Here is a 20,724-nt window from a genome sequence, read left to right as displayed (position 1 = left end):
GCGTTTTTCGGGGATTTCGGATTTTCTTTGAATTTTTTCGTAATAATATTCGAAAAATAGATAACTTTTGAAACATTTTTATACAAAAAAATTTTGGTCGGATTCCCCCTTTCAATGATAAAACGAACGATGTATTTTGAGGAAAATATTGCTGATAACATCACAATGGATTAGGGAAGCCCGGGTTTAAATGTCGGAACTTTAATATCAGTTCTTGAAAATTATCGGTTAGAAATCTGATTTTTAAGCAACTTTTGAATACAATTAGTTCATGATTATTATAGCTAAACATATCACTTTAAAATTAAGAGTCGGAAGAACAGGATATACCGTAAAACCTGTATTAGAAGGGTCTTCTAATTGACGGGCTCCTCTAATGTTGTGCAAAAAAGGGCTTGGAAAATAGAAGAGCCCTCTTCAAAATGTGCTGTTTGAAGTTAAACATTTCCGTACATTTTCAGTGAAAAACATTCCGGAAATACCACAATTTCACAGTTATTTGTTGAAACACTGTTTTTTTTTGCTGGAAACTTCTCGATTATATTGAAATTTGTTGATTTTTATAAATTTTAAACCAAAGTTGCAAAAGGCTGGTAGACGAATTTTCTCGGCCCGGCCCGCCTACCACAGTGGAAAATTTTCCAATGAAAAATTGGGTAATTTTTTTTGAGTTAAAAAGAAAAAAGGGTACATTATTAACCAAAATTACAAAGTAGAAAGTAGTCAAAAAATCGGTCGCTTTTGTTTAAATTTTTGAAAAAAATTTCAAAAATTTCGAAAAAAAAAAATTCAAAAAAATCAACGTCTGTAAGTACCCCGGCCCGGCTTGCCGAAATTCTCGACGGGCCGACCCGCGGGCCGGCCCGAGATTTTGCAAGTATGTTTTAAACGAAAATATTTCGGAAAATAGCTTGTAAATAGGAGAGCCCCTGTAAAGGAAGGACCTCCGTAATAGAAGGGCCCCCGGAGGTACCTTAGAACAATAGAAGGGCCGACCTTTCTAATACAGGTTTTGCGATAGTTAATAATTCAACAAAAATACCGGAATTTCAGATTATAGTAGAAATGTCTAAGAATTACTGGCAAAAAGTTTAAAAGTGGACTTCTGTTTTCTAAAAAAAAGTTTCTCTTTTATCATTTACTAGAAGGAACTTGATGAAACGATGTTTAGTATCCTCTTCGACAGATTTTCTGTTACACTCTTTTCAAAAATCGTTCAATCGAAATTTTCATCTAGTGCTCCAGCGAAGAACATATTGGGAAAAATGGTTATTGAAAACTGGAATTTCCAATTTTTTTTTTGGAATTCTTCCTACAATTTCTTTCTATAGTATTACACTATTAGCTCCCTTGATTTGTATTCAAATTTGTTTTTGGCGATTCCAATTTGCTTTTCCGAAACACTTCAAAACTATACATTAATATTATTTTCTCCACCTCATATCCTGTCTCATCCTCCTCTTCATTTATTTCTATTATTTATTCACACCTTTCCGTCACAATGCGCCAAAAACCTCTGGTGGGCGTGTCCATCGAATAGTCAGCAATGCAAAGGTGGGCGGGGCTTCTTCCGAGAAAGGAACAAACACGGGCGGTACCAAGAGGACTCATCCCCTCTGTAGCTAGGTGTTATTCTGAAGAAATATGACATCTTTCCCGTTTCTTATGACTCCCGAGTCGATTAACAAATTGGTTATGCCTAATTCTGCGAGGTAATTTTTCGCAAAAAAACTATTTCACAAATATAACTTTAAATGGTAACTTCAAATATTGACATATTGGTAGTATGAATGAAAAACCTAATTTTCTTCAATAATGATATTTTAGTCCAATTTTTCTCTGAAGCTTCCAAAAAGTAAAAACACCAATCACTACATCGACATACAGAAATAAGTTCTTTTTGAATCCTCGAAACAGTGATAATTTACTTATTTATATTTTTTCGAAAATGTTTGGTAGAGTGTTTAAAAACCCGGTCAAAACGGAGGTTCCGAAAATCAGACGACTCAAAAATCTCTATCAAAATATACAACTTCTGATTCCAGTATATCGTCGTCCTCCTCATCTCCTTCCACATCCACTTCATTTTCCATTGACACATTGCTCTCCAACCCCTTGGCTGCTCTTCCACAACTCCAATCACAGAATTTTCAAGATCCATTCGGATCTTTAAATGTTCCACCTGGCACTGCTTCTTCAATGCCATGGCAGTTCCATGCAGCGTCTTATCCATTTTTTTGTAAGTTTTACCTTTTCACTGTTTCGTTTGGGTCATGAGTATTTTGGCAGGCTGATTTTCTAATTTGCTCGTCCCACCTTTTTGGAATCTCGATTTTGAAAAAGTCAAATTTTGAGCACATCGTTTAGTTTTCAGAAAATTTTCAACAATTACTGTAAAACCTGTAACAGAAGGGCCCCTAACTTAACTGTAAGTTAATTTTTCTCAGTCCCTGTCAACGATATCAAAAAGTTGCCAGCTGGTAAATTGTTTATCATGATATCAGGAGGGATTTGTCAGTTGACAGATTTTTGATATCTTGCATAGAAATGGAGATAAATGAGCTCAAACGTTTAAGGGCCCTTCTATCACAGCTTTCACGATATTAACCAAAAATATTACCTGAATTTCTCTTACCCATTGGACCAACAGGCCTAGTAAATTATCAAAAAAAAATGAGTTAAATCGTATGTACCAATGAAAATTTAGATTGGTGTCATACACTAATTTAAAAAAAAATCGCCGTTTCATAGAAACTTTTTTTGATGTCCCACTGCATTCCTTGAATGACTTTTTCAACAATGTTGAGTTCTTTCCTTTCTTTGACTAAATTGTCTCAAATTTGCATTTTTCTCGGTTTCAATACAATTGTGAATCCATTCTCATTTATTTTCATCGATAACTCCACATTGTTTCCATGTTTCCAGCAATGCTATGTTCCCCCTTGATGCCTCCATTCATGCCACCATACCATCATCAACACTACGTATCCCGACGAAAACGACGCCATCGAACGATTTTCAGTGAAGAGCAGTTGAATATTCTGGAGACGACATTCTCATCAACACACTATCCAGACGCATCGACACGAGAAGAATTGGCAGTTCAGTGTGCGCTAAAAGAGGAGAGAGTGGAGGTGAGTGAGAAAGTAAATCAAGGGATTTACGCTCGTTAGTTGCTCAAAATCTGGGAAAATTTGGATTATATTTATTTGAAAATTTAGAATTTTTTTCGAGTATCTTCTATGAAATTTTGAAAAGTTAAAATACGGTTTCACAGTTGTATTAAGGGAACACTTCTAGAATAACTAACAATGTGTCATCTCTATAATATGCAAATATATCAAGTTTTGACTTAATTGACCGAAGAGAGTCAATTCGAAGTCCTGAAAAAGTGGTTCAAGATATTTCGATTTTTCTGAAATCTGCAGAATATTCTGAAAAAGTAGAGCTTCAATTGATCTACAATGTTCCCAAATATTCATTATGATACGATGATATATACGGTCTGTAACCCAGCGGGGCCAAAATTAGCACTACAACGGAATTTGTACCACGCTTACCCCACTCTGTTGAACTTTCACAAAAAACTTGTCAATTACAAAATTGAAGCTCTAATTTTGTTTATTGTACTCTGGAATTTTCAGACAAATCGAAAAATTCTGAACTACGTTTTTGGGGCTTCAAAGTTGACTGTCTTTCACTGAAAATGTCAAAATACCGCATTTTATGAGGTCATTTATCTCGGTTCTCTCAAAAGATATAAACATTTTGCTAACTGTTAAATTGTTTATCATTTTATCACCAACATTTTAACAGTTGGCAGGTTTTTGATTATAGGAATCGAGATAATTAAGCTCAATGTACACGTACAGGGTTCTATTAGTTGAAATACGGTATTTAAACTCCCGAAAATGATGAAGTACCTAAAAATACTCATTTATGGGAGTATGTAGAAGAGTCTGTAGTAGAAATTCTCTTTTTTTGTTAGCCAATGCATCAGTGGCAAACGTTCTCTTAAAATTACTCTTTCACCACTAAAATATAGTCGAAATTCTAAACAAAAAATTAATGACTTAAATGTTCTGAATCCGTTCTGAATAAAATGTACTGAAAAAAAATCTGAATCCCATATCACTCCGGGCACACTTTCCTTTTCTTTCAAATTCGGCTCATACCCATTAGCCCATCCATATGGACCCTTTCCCCTCCCTCTCTCCAAATCGACTACTCATTAAAAACGGAAAAACCAACAAACACCTGGAATCCGGTCGGATTGGGTCATGGAAAAAGAGGATGTGGATTAGGCAGGTTAAGTGAGATCATTTTTTTGGGAGAAGAAAGAGGAGAAGCAACAGCAGGTGGTGCCAGGATAAACCACCCGATTGAGATGAACCTACTAAGAAAAGAGCCGACCCATACGGGAGGGGATAATTGGTAATTAGAGGGTTTCTTGGTTTATTTAGCAAATAAGAGAAAAAGAAATATGGAGTTGGGTAATACAATATGGAAAAAGGGTTGAGGTGTGAGATGGAGGGAGAAAACAGCTGTAAAAATATTATTAGGGAAATGCCTATTAATTGAGTTTTAAATTTTTCCCGTTTCATGGAACTGTGGAATAAGAGATAGGCAATTTCCAGCAATTTGCTCAATGACATTTTAGTTCTGTGAGATCCATTATGGCGCGTCCAAAGTTCCCAAATCTGGGATTTCTGGGCCCAGAAAACAGTCCAAAGTGACGCCCAGATTCCCAAGATTTCCAATTGAGCAAAATTTGAACCAGTGCGACAATGTGATTTTTTATTGAATCAAAATATGCAGAAAAGCATGTAGATTCACATAAAAATAAATACATTTTTTAAAAAAAGTTCCTTCGTCGAGAAAAAAGCCAGGGCTCTCATCCGAAAAAAAATAATAATTTTCCGATGCGGTTTTCTCAATGAACCAGTGCGACAATGTAATTTTTTTTTTTGAAACTTTATTTACTTTTATGTGAATCTACATTCTTTTCTGCATATTTTGATTCAATAAAAAATTACATTGTCGCACTGGTTCAAATTTTGCTCAATCGGGAATCTGGGCGTCACTTTGGACTGTTTTCTGGGCCCAGAAATCCCAGATTTGAGAACTTTGGACGCGCCATTAATGAAGTTCCATGCGGAAATTTCCCAAATTAATTAACAGAAATGCTCTATTAGAATGTTATCATCTACTTATAATTATCTCAATTTCTATAAAAGGTATTGAAAATCTGCAAACTATAAAAATGTTGGTGATGTTCTGACAAAAATTTTATCAATCGACAGAATTTAGATATCTCTTAGGGGAACCGAGATAATTGAGCTCAACTTGGAAGAGGTGTTCTATAGTATTATGCCATTCACAGTATTATGCTTGTCTGAGAAAAAAAAGGTTAGAGAGTATTTTTTGCAGTCTGAATACGGTAGCGATATCGAAGCGGAGAGCCTAAATAGCACACAAACGGTGGAAACGCAGACACGTTTTCTCTGCGTCTCAACCTTTTTTTTCTCAGACAAGCATAATAATTTCGGAGGTTTATTCATGTGAAGCTGTAAATGGAAGGAATAATTATTCAAATTTGTTAAAAATTTGAGAAATGTTCGAAACTGTAGTTTGGAATTTGATGATAATGGGTTTTACAATAAGTAATACAACATGGAAAAAAAGGGGTTGAGGTGTGAGTTTGAGGGAAACATCTATAGAAATATTATTAGGAAAGGGATTAAAGGTGGTGTCGGTGAAATNNNNTATTGCATCAAAATGTGCAGAAATGCATGTAGATTGACATAAAAATAAAGAAAAAATTCAAAAAAATTCCTTCATCGAGAAAAACGCATTGAAAAATACGTTGAAAGCCCTTAGGGACGAGGTTTTTCTAGGCCGCCCGGTGAGTAAAAGCGCGCGAATTCAAACTTTTAAAATTTTTTCGCTCGTCTTCACTGTTTTTTCAAATTTTCCGATGTATCTGGAAGAAAAATTGACAAAAACCTAGAAAACTCTTGAAAAAACCGAAAAAAAAGTGAAAACGAGCGAAAAAATTTTAAAAGTTTGAATTCGCGCGCTTTTACTCACCGGGTGGCCTAGAAAAAACCTCGTACCTAAGGGCTTTCAGCGTATTTTTCGATGCGTTTTTCTCGATGAAGGAATTTTTTTCGAATTTTTTCTTTATTTTTATGTCAATCTACATGCATTTCTGCACATTTTGATGCAATAAAAAATTTCACCGAACACCACCTTTAAGAGCTAGGAACGGTCATTTATATTTTAAAAATCACATTAAATATTTTCGAAACAGCAAAAATTGTTTTCCAGCTAGTTACAATTTTTCCGGTTTTATAGAACTATCAAATAGGTTTCAAGCAGCTTGTTTGTGCTTTTTCTTTCACGAATTCTACAAAAATGATAGTTTCATGCGAAAACTTCGCAAAGTAATTAACAAACATGCTCTATTAGAATGTCACCATATACAAACAAGCTGCTTACCTTTTTTTCAACTATCCGAATTTCTTTAAAGATGGGGGGGGGGGGGGAAATGAAAAAAAATAATGTTCTCGAAATTCCGTTCAAAGATGCCCCTCGAGGAGTTGAACTTGTGGGGGCGAGGATTGAAGATGCGGCGCCGCTACCGACTGAGCCACGCGGGCAAAGAGAAAGCGCACGCCCGATTGCACCAGGCCTGTGCGACAACAAATTGCCGATTGCCGAAATTGCCGAATTTTTGTTGCCGATTTGCCGTTGCCGAAATCGGCAACGAAGAAAAAGTTGCCGATCTGCCGTTGCTGATTTCGGCAAAAAAATTTCGGCAATTTCGGCAACTGAAATTTTTTTGAATTTAGAGATTTTCACAATTTTTTAGTCAAAAAAATGATTTCGAAGTTCGAAAAATCAAATTTTGAACACCATCATCTCAGAGTGAATTTTAGAGGAAATGTGTCCCAATAATCATCAAAAATACTTGCATCGGATCTAAAAATGGGCTACAAATTTGTGAGCATAGGAGAAAAATAGATATCATGAGTCACAACTCATCAAAAAAATTATCCAATCTGTCTCAAATCTCTAGGGACGTGTGTCGTGAGTTGCCTAACAAGTTGAGCGCACTATTTTCAAAACTCACAATCGGAACAAATATTTGCAAACATTGGAATACCCTCTATTGCTAAATAGAAATAGTTTGCATAAAAAATGTGGTCTTGAGTTGCCAGTTTTTGTAATTACTTTTTTAAGGAACTTATGAAACACATTTTCTGTAGTTCTGAGCCTGATAGAATCATTTTCAGGTGAGTTACTTATCGAATTTACTAAAAAAAGACGCAAAACTTTTGTTGCCGAAAATTGCCGAAATTTTTTTTCGGCAATTGCCGAGTTGCCGAACGTTGCCGAAAAAATGTTGTTGCCGCACAGGCCTGGATTGCATACATAAAGGCGAGGACGACATCTGTACGCAGAGTGACATTAAGCGTTGTACACCGTGACGGTAGAATGCATACTTTAGCTACAAAAAAACTACGAAAAATCTCCTGTCCCCCCATCTTTAAGATATATCAAAAATGTGTCAACTGATAAAATGTTGGTAACATTATGCTAAACATTTTACCAATTGTCAGTTTTTTATATCACTCATTGAACTTGAGATAATTGAGCTCAACTTGGAGGCCTTCTATCACACAATGTACAATATTTTCAAAGGTTTATCATGTCGAGAGATGAGGGAATAATTATTCAAATATGTTCAAAAATTGAAAAATGTCTGAAACAGTATTTTTTGAAACTAAATTTTTTTCATTTCAACCCAAACTAAATTTTTTGTTGTGTTCATTAAATATTTCTCTGTTTCAAACCTTTTAAAAGTTTCTAACGCCTTTTTCGGCACAATGCTCTGCCGATATGGTCAATCGGGATTTTTAAAGCTTAAAGGTGGTGTGCGGTAAAAAATTTTATTGCTTTATTTTGTGCAGAAATCCATGTAGATTCCCATAAAAATAAAGAAAAAATTCAAAAAAAATTCCTTCATTGAGAAAAACGGCATTGAAAAGTCAAAGTGAGAACCGGTGGCCTAGCGGCCAGGTGTGAGTTTTCTAGGCCAACTGCCGGTAAAAGCGTGCGAAATTCGAATTTTTATTGGTTTTCAGTGTTTTCTCTGATGTTTTTTAAAGATTTCTAAATGTTTTTGTTAATTTCCTGCCAGGTGTATGAAAAAACCGGACAAAAATCAGAGAGAACACTGAAAATCAATAAAAATTCGAATTTCGCGCGCTTCTACCAGCAGTTGGCCTAGAAAACTCACACCTGGCCGCTAGGCCACCGGTTCCCACTTTGACTTTTCGATGCCGTGTTTCTCAATGAAGTAATTTATTTGAATTTTTTCTTTATTTTTAGGGGAATCTACATGGTTTTCTGCACAAAATAAAGCAACAAAATTTTTCACCGCACACCACCTTTAAAGGAGGCGAGACAGCAAAAATTTCGGGGGACAGTTCGGGGGACGAAATCGCGCCGCGCTTATGTAGACCATCGGTCGTCAGGCGCCTTCTCGCCCCCGTAGCTCAGCCGGTAGCGGCGCTGTACCCCTGAGCTGCATGTCATGAGTTCAACCCCTCATGGGGGTTCTCTATGCAAAATATCAGGAAAACTTTTTTTTTGGTGTCTGACCTCCTTTAAAAATCATTACGATTTTTGGACTATATTTTTCAAAAAGTATCATGACACCGACCATATTGAAGAAGGACATTATATGTGTTTATCTTAATATGAATTCGATGATGCGGATAATCGCACCTACGCATCGAACGCTTCCCTCTTTTTTGCTGATCGATTCGTTCATAAATACGTACACATATCTTATAATTAGAAGATTCAAATGTAGCGATGATCTTTAATGAAGGGGGATTTGAGAATGGGTTTTAATTAGGTTGAGGGTTTTGAAGCATGCAATTTTCGGTGGAAATTTCTAGATTTTCGAAACTTTCGCTGTTCCATATTGGCTTGAAAGTTGAGAACTTTTTTGCTGATGTGATCGGAGTACTTTCTTGTAACCTTTTCAAATTTTCAGGTCTGGTTCAAAAATCGTCGAGCCAAAGAGAGGAAACAGAAGAAGGACGATAGTCGGACGTCGAAGGTAAGGGACTTTTTTTGGAAAAAAAAACGGGAATTAAAAATCTAATAGAAGCCGACCCGACCCTTCAACATTGAGCTCAATTATCTTGATTTGTGTGGAAGATATCAAAAAGTAGTCAACTGATAAACTATTGATGACATTATGATAAATATTTTATCAATTAACAAGTTTTTGATAACTCTCGTGGGAAATGAGATAATTGAGCTCAAAGTTGGCGGTTTGGGTGAGATTTTATCAGAGGAAATATGAATTTATTTGAGAAAAAGAACCAAGTTTCTTAAAATCTTCAGTTTTGAAGTTTACATTGTAGTAACTAAAGTAAGTCTTATCGAATGTTGATCAAAGTTATACTGAAATGCCACTAATACTAATATCAAGAAAAATAATTTATTTGTATAGTCACTAAAGTTTTTTCTATGGTACGTTTGACGCTCTTTTCTGTTTCACATGTTGTGGAAGATTATGTTTTCCTATTTTTTTGATTCAGAATCTCCTTTTTTTCTGGTCAAAAACCTAACGAAAAAACTCAATTATAGCTAACATTTTAACAATAAGTTGAAGAAGCAAGGCTTCGAATTTTTTCCAAATTTCCTTTATTTTAAGGAAAATATAATTGTATATTTTTCAACAAGATTAGGAATAATTTAGCAAAACTCTAACAATATAAAAATTATTTTAGTGATCAAAACTAAAATTACAGTTTCACTAACTACATAAAAAATATTTCCGATTTTATTCGGTGTATTCAGCAGATAAACTCCCTGATTAGTTAACTTTGAGCTAGTTTATCTCTGTTCCTGTGAAAGATATCAAAAAGTTGTCAACTGATAAAATATTAGTGATAATATGATAAACATTTTATCAGTTTACCACTTTTTTATATCTTTCACCGGAAACGAGATATACAAACTTAAACTTAGGACACCATCTATTAGAGGGTTTGCGGTGAACGCACTAAATAAACCTAATTTTTGAAAAATCAATATATAAAACTTTCGAAGATTGAAAATGAGCAATATCTTTCCATTCCAGAACAGTGACGACTCGGAATGCGATGAATCCGACGACGAAACCCGTAAACCGAAAAGGATAAAACGAGAAGGGTCCGTTGGCAAAGAAACGAGCTCTCCTGAATCCAAAGCATCGCTGAAATCCAGTTCCAGTGAGAACCAAGAAGTCAAGTCTGAAAATTAGTTTCGATTTTTTGTGAATTAGCTTTTCTCTTCCAGTGTACAAAACCAACAGCATTAATCTCCAATGGGCCTTCCTCAACTCTTCTAATTCCTTCTATTTCTCCCCCCCCCCCCCAATGAATTTTCTAGTCGTTTCTTCTTCTTCATCCAATAAAAGTTCTAATCCCATTCTAATCATGTTATTCGGGTTACTGTATCTCCTATGATAATCCCCCGTCAACTTCGCACCGTCCGACCGGTTCGTCTATCGGATTACGGTAGTCGAATTAGTTGTACAATGATCGAATTATCATTTTATCAGCAGAAGAAAAAGAGATGAATGAAGGAATCTATCCTTGAGAAGGTATTACTATTTTAAACAAGAGTATACGGTATTGAAAAAGACCTACCTGATCTGAAGGTTTTAAACTAGAAAAAAGGTTAATCATGTGGAAATTAATTAATCGGTTTTTGTGTTCTTCATTGGCATGAGGAACTACATGGTGTGTATTTTCTAACGGGAAGCCAATAGTTTCAAGTACCGTAAACACTATGACGCCCCTGACGTCAACTTTGAGCCAATTTATCTCGTTTCCTGTAAAAGATATCAAAAAGTGGTTAACTGATAAAATGTTTTTCATGATATTAGCAACATTTTTTTAGTAAATCACTGTTTGATATCTTGCGTAGGAACCGAGATAAATTGGCTCAAAGTTAGCAGCCAGGGGGTTTCGTTCTATTAGAGTGTTTACGATAAATATATATTATATCAACTTTGCGAAATAAGTGTAAACAAGAAAATCCTTCTCTGAATTTCTTCTTCCTCCACTCCTTTCCCTAATTAATAAGCACCAAGCAAATCGGTACCAAATCCTCTCCTAAAACCCCGACTGGGCCTAATCCAATGGGTGCCTCCTGAAAATCCAAAGGAAATCTTGGTCAAATGCTCGTGGGAAAGTTTGGAAACCATCGATTTTCGAGAATTCTTTTGAGCAGAAGACTAATCGCGCATGTTTTTGGAATGAGTATTGAAGGGAACTTTTTGAAAAAAAAATTCTTCAAAAAAAAACTATTTCGAAAGCTTCCTGAAATGAATTTTTCAGAGCGCATTGATATAAACGCCATCTTTGCGGAAATACTAAAATTTCACTCCTAGAAATTTTCCTGAGATTTAATTTTCCGGAGTTTGCAGTTTTAGGAATATGAGACATTTTGATAATTTTGCTATTTCAATTTTATGATTTTTCTAGAATTTTTCCGTTTGATCAATTATCAAACTGGCTGGGCTGGCGGAATTTACTGACTGTGAGTATCAAAAAATGACAACGGATTCAATAAAAAACGGTATTTATGAAATATTTACTGTTTCAAACTCAATTGAATTGCACATGAGTTATATGTGCTCGATCAGCTTCGTTGACTCAGAATGCCTATTATATAATTTTGATTCGGAATATGTTTTCTGTTTTTGCGTAACGGCGGTGAGCTTTGAGAAAATTAGGTCAAACGATAAATTGTTCGAAAAACTTTAGTACTGAAACCTGTTGATTTTGCATTGAAAATCGACGCCAGACACGTGATATATTTATTTCAAATTTAAGAAGCCAAACACAGCTTAAAATCAACTGAAAGTTATCTTTTGACCTAATTGTCTCGAAGCTCACCGCCGTTTCGAAAAAACAGAGAACATATTCCGAATCAGATGTTCATGGGCTTTCTAATATTATAGGTCATGAAATGTAACTCGGGGACATGCTCAGATAGCTCCCCGATCGTAATGCAAAATTTATGAAAAAAGGAAAAAAATTGTCAAACCTTCAAGTTCAAATTCATTGGAAAGCTGTCGTCACTCAAAAATTTTGCTAAATAATTACGATCCTCGATTCTGGAAAGTGCAACTTTCCAAAATCGAGCAGCAAACATTTTTTAAAGGAGGGGGCTACTTTATTTTCAAAATTTTGATTTTTCGGAACCCGAAACATTTCTGATGTTTCACTATTTCAAATTTGAGATATTTATCGAATTTCTATAGTTAACCAATAGGTGAGTAGAGACTGAATTTTACTGCACTAAATAACGATAGTTTTATTGTAATAATTGCGATAGTTAATTTCGTTATCTTAAAAGAGCTAACTTCCCGAAATCGAGCTGCTCAGAGTTACGGTATGTATTCTAATGTGACGGTGTACAGGATTCACAGCTATCGGCAACAAAAATTCCGAAAAATCCTTTTCTCATGTCTTCCCACCTTTTAATTTTCTAAAATTTTACTATTCCAACTTTGAGATATTTCTAGAACTTTTATAATTGACCAATACTTCGCTGTATTGTCTGAATTTATTAAATGTGTGAGTGGTGTTGGCTTCAAGAACAAAAGTTTTCATAAAATATGGACTGTTTCAAACTCAATCAATCTACATGAGTTATAATTGTGCAGTACCTAAATATAAAAATTTTACGGAATCTGTAATTTCCAGAAAAAAAACGAAACATTTCTTATAATTTTACTATTTCAAATTTAAGATATTTATTGAATTTTTATAGTTAGCCAATCGTTGACATGCTATCGTTTTTTGCGTTTTGCGTGCCGTTGCCGTGCTCCTGTGTGCCGTTTTTTGAATTTTTTTCTTCGGAATCGGGTGTTTTAATCGATTTACCTATTATCAAACAGTTTATTACATTATAAACTCAATAAAAAGGATAACAAAAAAAAATTAGAACATTTAAAAGATTAGAAAATTTAAATTTGTAGGGAAGATTCCGAAGAGTGTGGTGATGAGGTTGATGAATTTTGATGAATCTAAGTTTCTTCCTCCTCTTCTCCAGCTTCATTGATCTCAAGCTTGGCTTTGTGTCTCTGACCTGAAAAATAGGAACTAACACTATTTTCAAATATTTTTGAAGAAGGGGTTTTGAAAATGTATTTTTATGAAAAGCTGAAAAATTTGCCCAACCTCCAGTTTACTGTAGTACTACGGTTATTCGCATTTTCAAGACATTCCGAAAAAAAACACCGTGCTTCTCAAAAGCTTTGGAGACTTCTCCATTGAAAATTGCCTAAGATTACCGTATTTCCTCTAATAGAAACCCATGGGCTTCTATTTTTCAACCTCTTTCTCAGGGTGGGCCTCTATTTTTCAATGATTAATTTTCAAAAAAAAATGTTCGAAAAATCAGGATTTAGACAATTCGGAAGTTAAGAATTCTGAAATTCAGTGTTTCAATTTGAAGTTTTCATTATTCAATCTAAACTCCAAATTTCCGAATTTTTAAAATTCTGGAATTCCAGAATCTCAAAATTCAATATTCAGTAACTCTGTCGATCAGAAATTGAGAAAAGCCCACGGGCTTCTATTAGAGGGAAGGCTTTTATTTTTCGATGCACCTCGCGAGGCGGGCTTCTATTAGAGATAGGCTTCAAATAGAGGTGGGATTTTATTAGAGGAAATACGGTATATATTCCGGAAAACGAAAAATGTCTGAAATTTTACTGTTTCAAATTTGAGATATTCCTAGAAATTTTTTAATCGACCATTATCTGAATTTGCTGGGCTAACTGGATTATACAAAATATTAAAATGCCATATGCTTCAATAAAATATGTTTTTATAAAATATTCACTGTTTCAAACTCAATTAATTTGCACCAGAGCTATATTTTCCCAGTATCTGAATGTACACAAATCGTAACAAAAATGTATTTTTATGGAACAGCTGAACAAAAATTTTTTAAACTCCAGTTCGAAATTAAATGGTTCTCTTTAAAGTTATTGTCATTCCCAAATCTTGCTAAATAATTGCGATCATCAATTTCGTTATTTTAAAATGAAAACTTCCAGAAATCAGGCAGCAAGCATTTTTTAAGGTGGAGAAACATCAGATTTTCGGAGATTATTTTGGAGTTACAGTATCCATTCTGCGTACACCATCTTCAATACTCGGGCCCAAGCTCCCCCCAAGTTCAACTCTTCGAGAGCCTTATGTGAACAAAATTTTGAGATGGTTTTTGTCCATGTCCCCAACCTTGCCGGGTTGAAACTTTTTTCTGTTTCACAGGATGTGTATATTTTTATTCTCTTTTTGTGCTTGTTTATCAGATACAAACAACACAAATTTGCAAGACGCTTTTCCGATGGCCCAATGCTTTCAGAGGAGCTGTTGAATCTTAACAGTCCTGTTGCGACGAGTAGATCATCCGGAGCACCATCATCCTCCGCCAAGACTTCATCACAATCGATATCTTGGAGCAATCGTAACAATACCGTTTCTCGAGACTGAACATACCGTTTCTCGAGACCTCCTTACCAGCTTTCACGTTTTCCGCCGATTGTTCAGTCAATAAACGAGAAGCAACTTCTTGTCGATTCATCTCACTTTGACACGCGGATCTCACAAGTTCCAGTCTTCTCGATAACGTTATTTTCGGATTGAACAGTTCGTGCACTTTGGACGGTGTACGGAGTGGGCGTCGGAACTCTCTAGTCGCGTACTGGTTTTCCTCGACACTGAGCTCCTCGTGGAGATGATTCGTATTTCGAGAACAGACTTTCATGCAAATCGCGCAACAGTAGGATCGTGGTCCCGCGTTCGAATTTCCGGTAACATCTTTGATTTGTTCCGAAGAGAGACTGATGTGCAATCCTGAAATGAATGAATAAAATATATATTGAAAGCAGAATCTTCTCTATATCTAGTTCATTTTTATTTGACAGAACGTACGTAGGTTATTATTAGATTCATCAGCTTCTGCTAAATTCTCTACTCCTTCGAGGGGGACGCCGTCAGTGACATAAGTTGTGGTGTCTTCTTCTTCTTCTTCTTCAAACATTTTACGACGGCTACAAATGTTGGGGACTGTTAAAAGGTTATTTTATGCACTTAAAAACTTTCACAGGATGTGTAATTTTTGATTCAATAATCAAGTGATGAATGCCATGTTTCTGCTGCCTTAAAGGTGGGGAGACATGAAAAAATAATGTTCTCGAAATTCCGTGTAAATATGCCCCTCGAGGAGTTGAACTTGTGGGGGCGAGGATTGAAGATGCGGCGCCGCTACCGACTGAACCACGCGGGCAAAGGGAAAGCCGCCATTTTTACTTTTGAAAACTTCGTATTCCAGAAAATCAGATATGAGGAAAAGTTCAATGAAGAATGCTCCAAAGCTTTTGAGAAGTGTATTTTCTAGATAAAAAACTTGAATATTTCCTACTGATATTTGATTTTCCGGAAAACTTTGCGCCACCAACCGAATGCTCTTGAGAAAGTTTTGAAATTGTTTTTCGAGAATGCTTCGAGCAGACTTATCGCGCATGTATTTCGAATAAGTATTGAGGTGATTTTTTCCAATTATGGAAAAATTCGTTTTTTTTTCTAAAAAATGCCATTTCAAAAGCTTCATGAAAGTCGCGCAAATGCCACCATAATATCCAATAAAACTTATCCTTACTAACTAGAATATCGGTCAAATATAAAAATTCGATAAATATCGCACATTTGAAATAGTGAAGTTTTAGAAGTTTTCGTTTTTCGGAAAATCAAAACTTCGAAAAAAACTGTTATTTATTCATTTTTTTTTTCGATGAAATGCAGACATTGCTGAGTAGTGACTCAGCAGTTCAATTTGAAGCTTTCGCGTCGAGACCAAACGATAGTCTTACTGTAGAATCACGCTCATCGCATTTGCGTTCCGAAAAAAAATACAGTGCTTCTCAAAAGCTTTGGAGCTTCAGAAAATTTTCTAAAATTTGATTTTCCGGAATACCATGTTTTTGGAATGCTACTTTTTTCCGGGCGGAAAAATTAGATTTTTCCCAAAAAACTACTTCAAATGCTTGATGAAACAATTCTTCACTAGAATTTACCTGACATGAGATACATACCTCAAACCTGAAATAGTAAAAGTTTAGTAATGTTTTGTTTTCCGGAAAATCAAATATCAGTAGGAAATATTCAAGTTTTTTATCTAGAAAATACACTTCTCAAAAGCTTTGGAGCATTCTTCATTGAACTTTTCCTCATATCTGATTTTCTGGAATACGAAGTTTTCAAAAGTAAAAATGGCGCTTTCTCTTTGCCCGCGTGCTCAGTCGGTAGCGGCGCCGCATCTTCAATCCTCGCCCCCACAAGTTCAACTCCTCGAGGGGCATATTTACACGGAATTTCGAGAACATTATTTTTTCATGTCTCCCCACCTTTAAGGCAGCAGAAACATGGCATTCATCACTTGATTATTGAATCAAAAATATACACATCCTGTGAAAGTTTTTAAGTGCATAAAATAACCTTTTAACAGTCCCCAACATTTGTAGCCGTCGTAAAATGTTTGAAGAAGAAGAAGAAGAAGACACCACAACTTATGTCACTGACGGCGTCCCCCTCGAAGGAGTAGAGAATTTAGCAGAAGCTGATGAATCTAATAATAACCTACGTACGTTCTGTCAAATAAAAATGAACTAGATATAGAGAAGATTCTGCTTTCAATATATATTTTATTCATTCATTTCAGGATTGCACATTAGTCTCTCTTCGGAACAAATCAAAGATGTTACCGGAAATTCGAACGCGGGACCACGATCATTCTGAATAAAAATATTGGAACTCAATTTTGATTTAAGGAGTTTGAAACAGATTTTTTTTTATTTGCTGCTCTAACTTTTTTCAGACAACGAAATAAAACGGTGGCAATCTTTGCTCCACCAACCGAATGCTCTTGAGAAAGTTTTGAAATTGTTTTTCGAGAATGCTTCGAGCAGACTTATCGCGCATGTATTTCGAATAAGTATTGAAGTGATGTTTTTCCAACTATGGAAAAATTCGTTTTTTTTTCTAAAAGGTACCATTTCAAAAGCTTCATGAACACAACATCTTTCAGAGGCTCAGAGCGCGTTGGCGGAAAAGTCGTACTTGCAAAAAACTTCGCTTTTTGTGAAAGCTTCGCTAAAAAAAGTAGCATTCCAAAAACATGGTATTCCGGAAAATCAAATTTTAGAAAATTTTCTGAAGCTCCAAAGCTTTTGAGAAGCACTGTATTTTTTTTTCGGAACGCAAATGCTATGACCGTGATTCTACAGTAAGACTATCGTTTGGTCTCGACGCGAAAGCTTCAAATTGAACTGCTGAGTCACTACTCAGCAATGTCTGCATTTCATCGAAAAAAAAAAATGAATAAATAACAGTTTTTTTCGAAGTTTTGATTTTCCGAAAAACGAAAACTTCTAAAACTTCACTATTTCAAATGTGCGATATTTATCGAATTTTTATATTTGACCGATATTCTAGTTAGTAAGGATAAGTTTTATTGGATATTATGGTGGCATTTGCGCGACTTTCATGAAGCTTTTGAAATGGCATTTTTTAGAAAAAAAAACGAATTTTTCCATAATTGGAAAAAATCACCTCAATACTTATTCGAAATACATGCGCGATAAGTCTGCTCGAAGCATTCTCGAAAAACAATTTCAAAACTTTCTCAAGAGCATTCGGTTGGTGGCGCAAAGTTTGCCACCGTTTTATTTCGTTGTCTGAAAAAAGTTAGAGCAGCAAATAAAAAAAAATCTGTTTCAAACTCCTTAAATCAAAATTGAGTTCCAATATTTTTTTTTCAATAGCGCCTTTATGTAAAAATCACAAATACCGTATTTCCTTTAATAGAAGCCCACTCTCTGACGTGCTTAAAAACATAGAAGCGCATTCTCTAACAGAAGTACGTTCAGTTCAGCTAGTGCAGTTTGAACAGTTCAGTTTGTCTATTCGGTTATTGTAGACATTTTCTTTCTATTTCAAAAAAATTCTGGTAATTTCAGTTTTTGGTAATTTCATAAAAAGGAGGTTGAAAAATAGAAGCCCATGGGCTTCAATTAGTGGAAATACGGTATTTGCATCATAGAGTTTCCACAATAACTTCTTTATCTAAAAGTAAAACTTTTCTGTTTCAAGTTGTCCTGTTATTGTTTATTTGCCCTATTTAGTCGTAAACCCATTCTCCAAATCTGATTCAAACCTAATGTTTCCTGCTCACGAATTTTTGAAAAGCGATTTCAAGACTTTTCGACGAGCATTTTAAAGAGACCAGCCTGTTTGCCGCGCCTCCGGCGCTTCAAACAGTTGGCTGGTGCGCCTTCGGCGCGATTCAATCAATACATTTTACTGTTCGTCGCTTCGCTCCTCTGTCTTACTTAAAGGGTCACGTCAAATTTTATTTAATTTTCAAGTTTTTCAAAAATTTGCGGACAAACCGAGAGAGAAACAGAGAGACGCAACTTTATTTATTTATTATAAGAATGATTTCCTGTGGACTTTTAGGCATCTTAAATTATCGATAAGTTTTGCCACCGTAGCTCAAAGTAACAAAAATCAATTTTTTCTGTTTCAAATTCTTAAAATTAAGGAGGAGTTACAGTATTGTTCAATATCTCTTTTCGGTGTTGATTCCGTTATCTGGAAAAATTATGTAAGATCGAGCAGCAACAATTTTTTTTTCAAAAAATAATTTAACTGTTTCAAGCTCTTCAAATCAAAAGGGAGCTCCAATATGTTTCAATAAACAGCCACGATGATACCACATTATGAAGTTGTCACAATAACTTCTTCAATCTAACAGTAAAACTTACCTGTGTCAAGTTGTCTTGTTCTCATTTCCTGTTATCCCACATTTAAGTCCCCACAGCAACTCTGATGCTCGGTCCAGTAACCTACAGTAATCCCCTTTATGGCCTGATTTTGCTCTTAAACCGTTAAAAAAGGGTGTCAAAAGTTGATGCCATTTACAGATCTTGTTATTTGAGAACATTGTTTTTGTTGTCTGAAAATAGCAAAATTTAAAAATCGAGCAGCAACTATTTTTTAGGAAAATTTTTTTCTGTTTCTTCAAAACTGTTCAAATTAAAAGGGTTACAATACTGCTTGATAACAAATTTTCCCACTTTTTAGTCCCCCCAGCAATTCTGATGCTCGGTCCACTAAATAACAGTAATCCTCATCTTCCTATCGTGCGATTTCACATTTCCTATTCCTCCTAAACTGTTCCTATCCCCAAAAAAGGAGGCACGAAACGAAACTCGATATCTTTGAAATATGTGTAGTTGTAACACTACTATTATTTGCTCATACACTTTATATGTCACCAAGTGTGAATAAATCATCAATTTGCCTCATTTGCACACACCTTTGGGAGTACGGTAGTTATGAGCAAAGAAAAGTGAGAAGAAGTGCGTGTTCAAGCTTCTGCTTCTCCTGTTAAACAGACCACTTAGCTCAGGATCGGATTACAGTGAGAAGATGATGATGACTTTTCAAGTGGATCAAATAGACAGAAATATTTGGGGATTGGCGTGTCAAGGAGGTGTGAACATGAGGTGAAGAGATTAGGGACTCGAAACTTTTCAGATTGGGAAAGAAAATATAGCAGATACGGTAACTCCGATTAGGGAGAACTTACAGTTTTCCGGGACCAATATCCTTCAAAAAGCTTGTTCGTAATTGGTATCCGTGTGGAAAGTTTACAGTATGATGGTTGAAGTGAAACATAAATAAAAATTCAATTAGTGCATTATTCCGGAAAAAAACAAGCCGAGCTTTTGAATAGAAACAAGCTTTTATTTATCATCAGATTTTTCACTTAAATATTTATCAATTATTTGAAACAGTGAAAATATTCTCTCATTTCTCAGCAGATGTGTTATTGTTGTTCTGATACAAAAATCAGAACAGTGGAAGAAAAACGTCGGTGGGCGCGTCCGAAGATCCCACAACGACAACTACCGTAACCTGAAAATATTGTTATTCTCCAGTTGTATTTCCTTGTTTTCACTGATTTCCCTCGAGCTTTCTGTTATTTTCGCTTTCTGTTGAACCCGGAAGTTCAGAAATTCTAGACGCGGAAAGTTCCAAATCCAAATATCTTTTTTCCTTAACTTCTAATTTCTCAATTTTCCGAGTCTCCTAATTTCTGATTTTTTTAAATTCTCAGTGACTGATATTTTGGAATGCAGGAATTCCGAATTTCAGAATCTTGAATGTTCAGAATTTACGAAGTTCGGAAACTCACAGATTAGAATTTGAAATTTTCTGAAAGATTTTATAGGATTTTCTCTAAAGTTTTCAAACGTTCCAGACTCTTCAAAATGTAGAATTTTTGAAACTTTGAATTTCTGAATCTCCGAGTTCACATTTTCTCAATTTTTCAACTTCTGGAGTTCTGGATTTCTAAAATTTTGAGTTTCTGAAATTTCAAATTTCTCATATTCCTAATTCGAAATCCTCCTATTTTATGATTTCTTGTTTTTTTTTCATAAATTCAGAAATCCGTAAATCCAGAAATTCGAAAGGTGGGAATTCAGAAAATAATAAATATGAAATTTGAAAAATCAGCAAATTCTAAAATTTCCGAAACTTGAAATATCGGAGATTCTAATACTCA

The 20,724-nt window shown here is 35.2% G+C and overlaps 3 protein-coding genes across 3 annotated transcripts; 2 read left to right on the top strand and 1 right to left on the bottom strand.

Annotated features, from left to right (window-relative positions):
• Positions 1–1,644: 1,644 nt before the first annotated feature.
• Positions 1,645–10,330, top strand: Cbr-ceh-45 (the record flags this gene model as incomplete). The annotated part of the gene is made up of 5 exons (XM_002640411.2): positions 1,645–1,712; positions 2,046–2,239; positions 2,926–3,134; positions 9,071–9,136; positions 10,169–10,330. 5 exons carry the CDS (start codon positions 1,645–1,647, stop codon positions 10,328–10,330), a joined length of 699 nt encoding a protein of 232 aa, XP_002640457.2.
• Positions 10,331–13,108: 2,778 nt separating this feature from the next.
• CBG08516 lies at positions 13,109–15,135 on the bottom strand (the record flags this gene model as incomplete). Its single annotated transcript, XM_002640412.1, has 3 exons — positions 13,109–13,170; positions 14,613–14,948; positions 15,027–15,135. The coding sequence occupies 3 exons, from the start codon at positions 15,133–15,135 to the stop codon at positions 13,109–13,111; spliced, it is 507 nt and encodes a 168-aa protein (XP_002640458.1).
• Positions 15,136–16,625: 1,490 nt separating this feature from the next.
• CBG08517 lies at positions 16,626–16,889 on the top strand (the record flags this gene model as incomplete). The annotated part of the gene is made up of 2 exons (XM_002640413.1): positions 16,626–16,734; positions 16,813–16,889. 2 exons carry the CDS (start codon positions 16,626–16,628, stop codon positions 16,887–16,889), a joined length of 186 nt encoding a protein of 61 aa, XP_002640459.1.
• Positions 16,890–20,724: the final 3,835 nt, after the last annotated feature.

This window comes from Caenorhabditis briggsae (assembly GCF_000004555.2).
Source record: "Caenorhabditis briggsae complete genome, chrI, whole genome shotgun sequence".
In the NCBI taxonomy this organism is placed as follows: domain Eukaryota; kingdom Metazoa; phylum Nematoda; class Chromadorea; order Rhabditida; family Rhabditidae; genus Caenorhabditis; species Caenorhabditis briggsae.
Note: the sequence above shows the minus strand (reverse complement) of the source record. Positions and strands in the feature narration are given on the sequence as shown.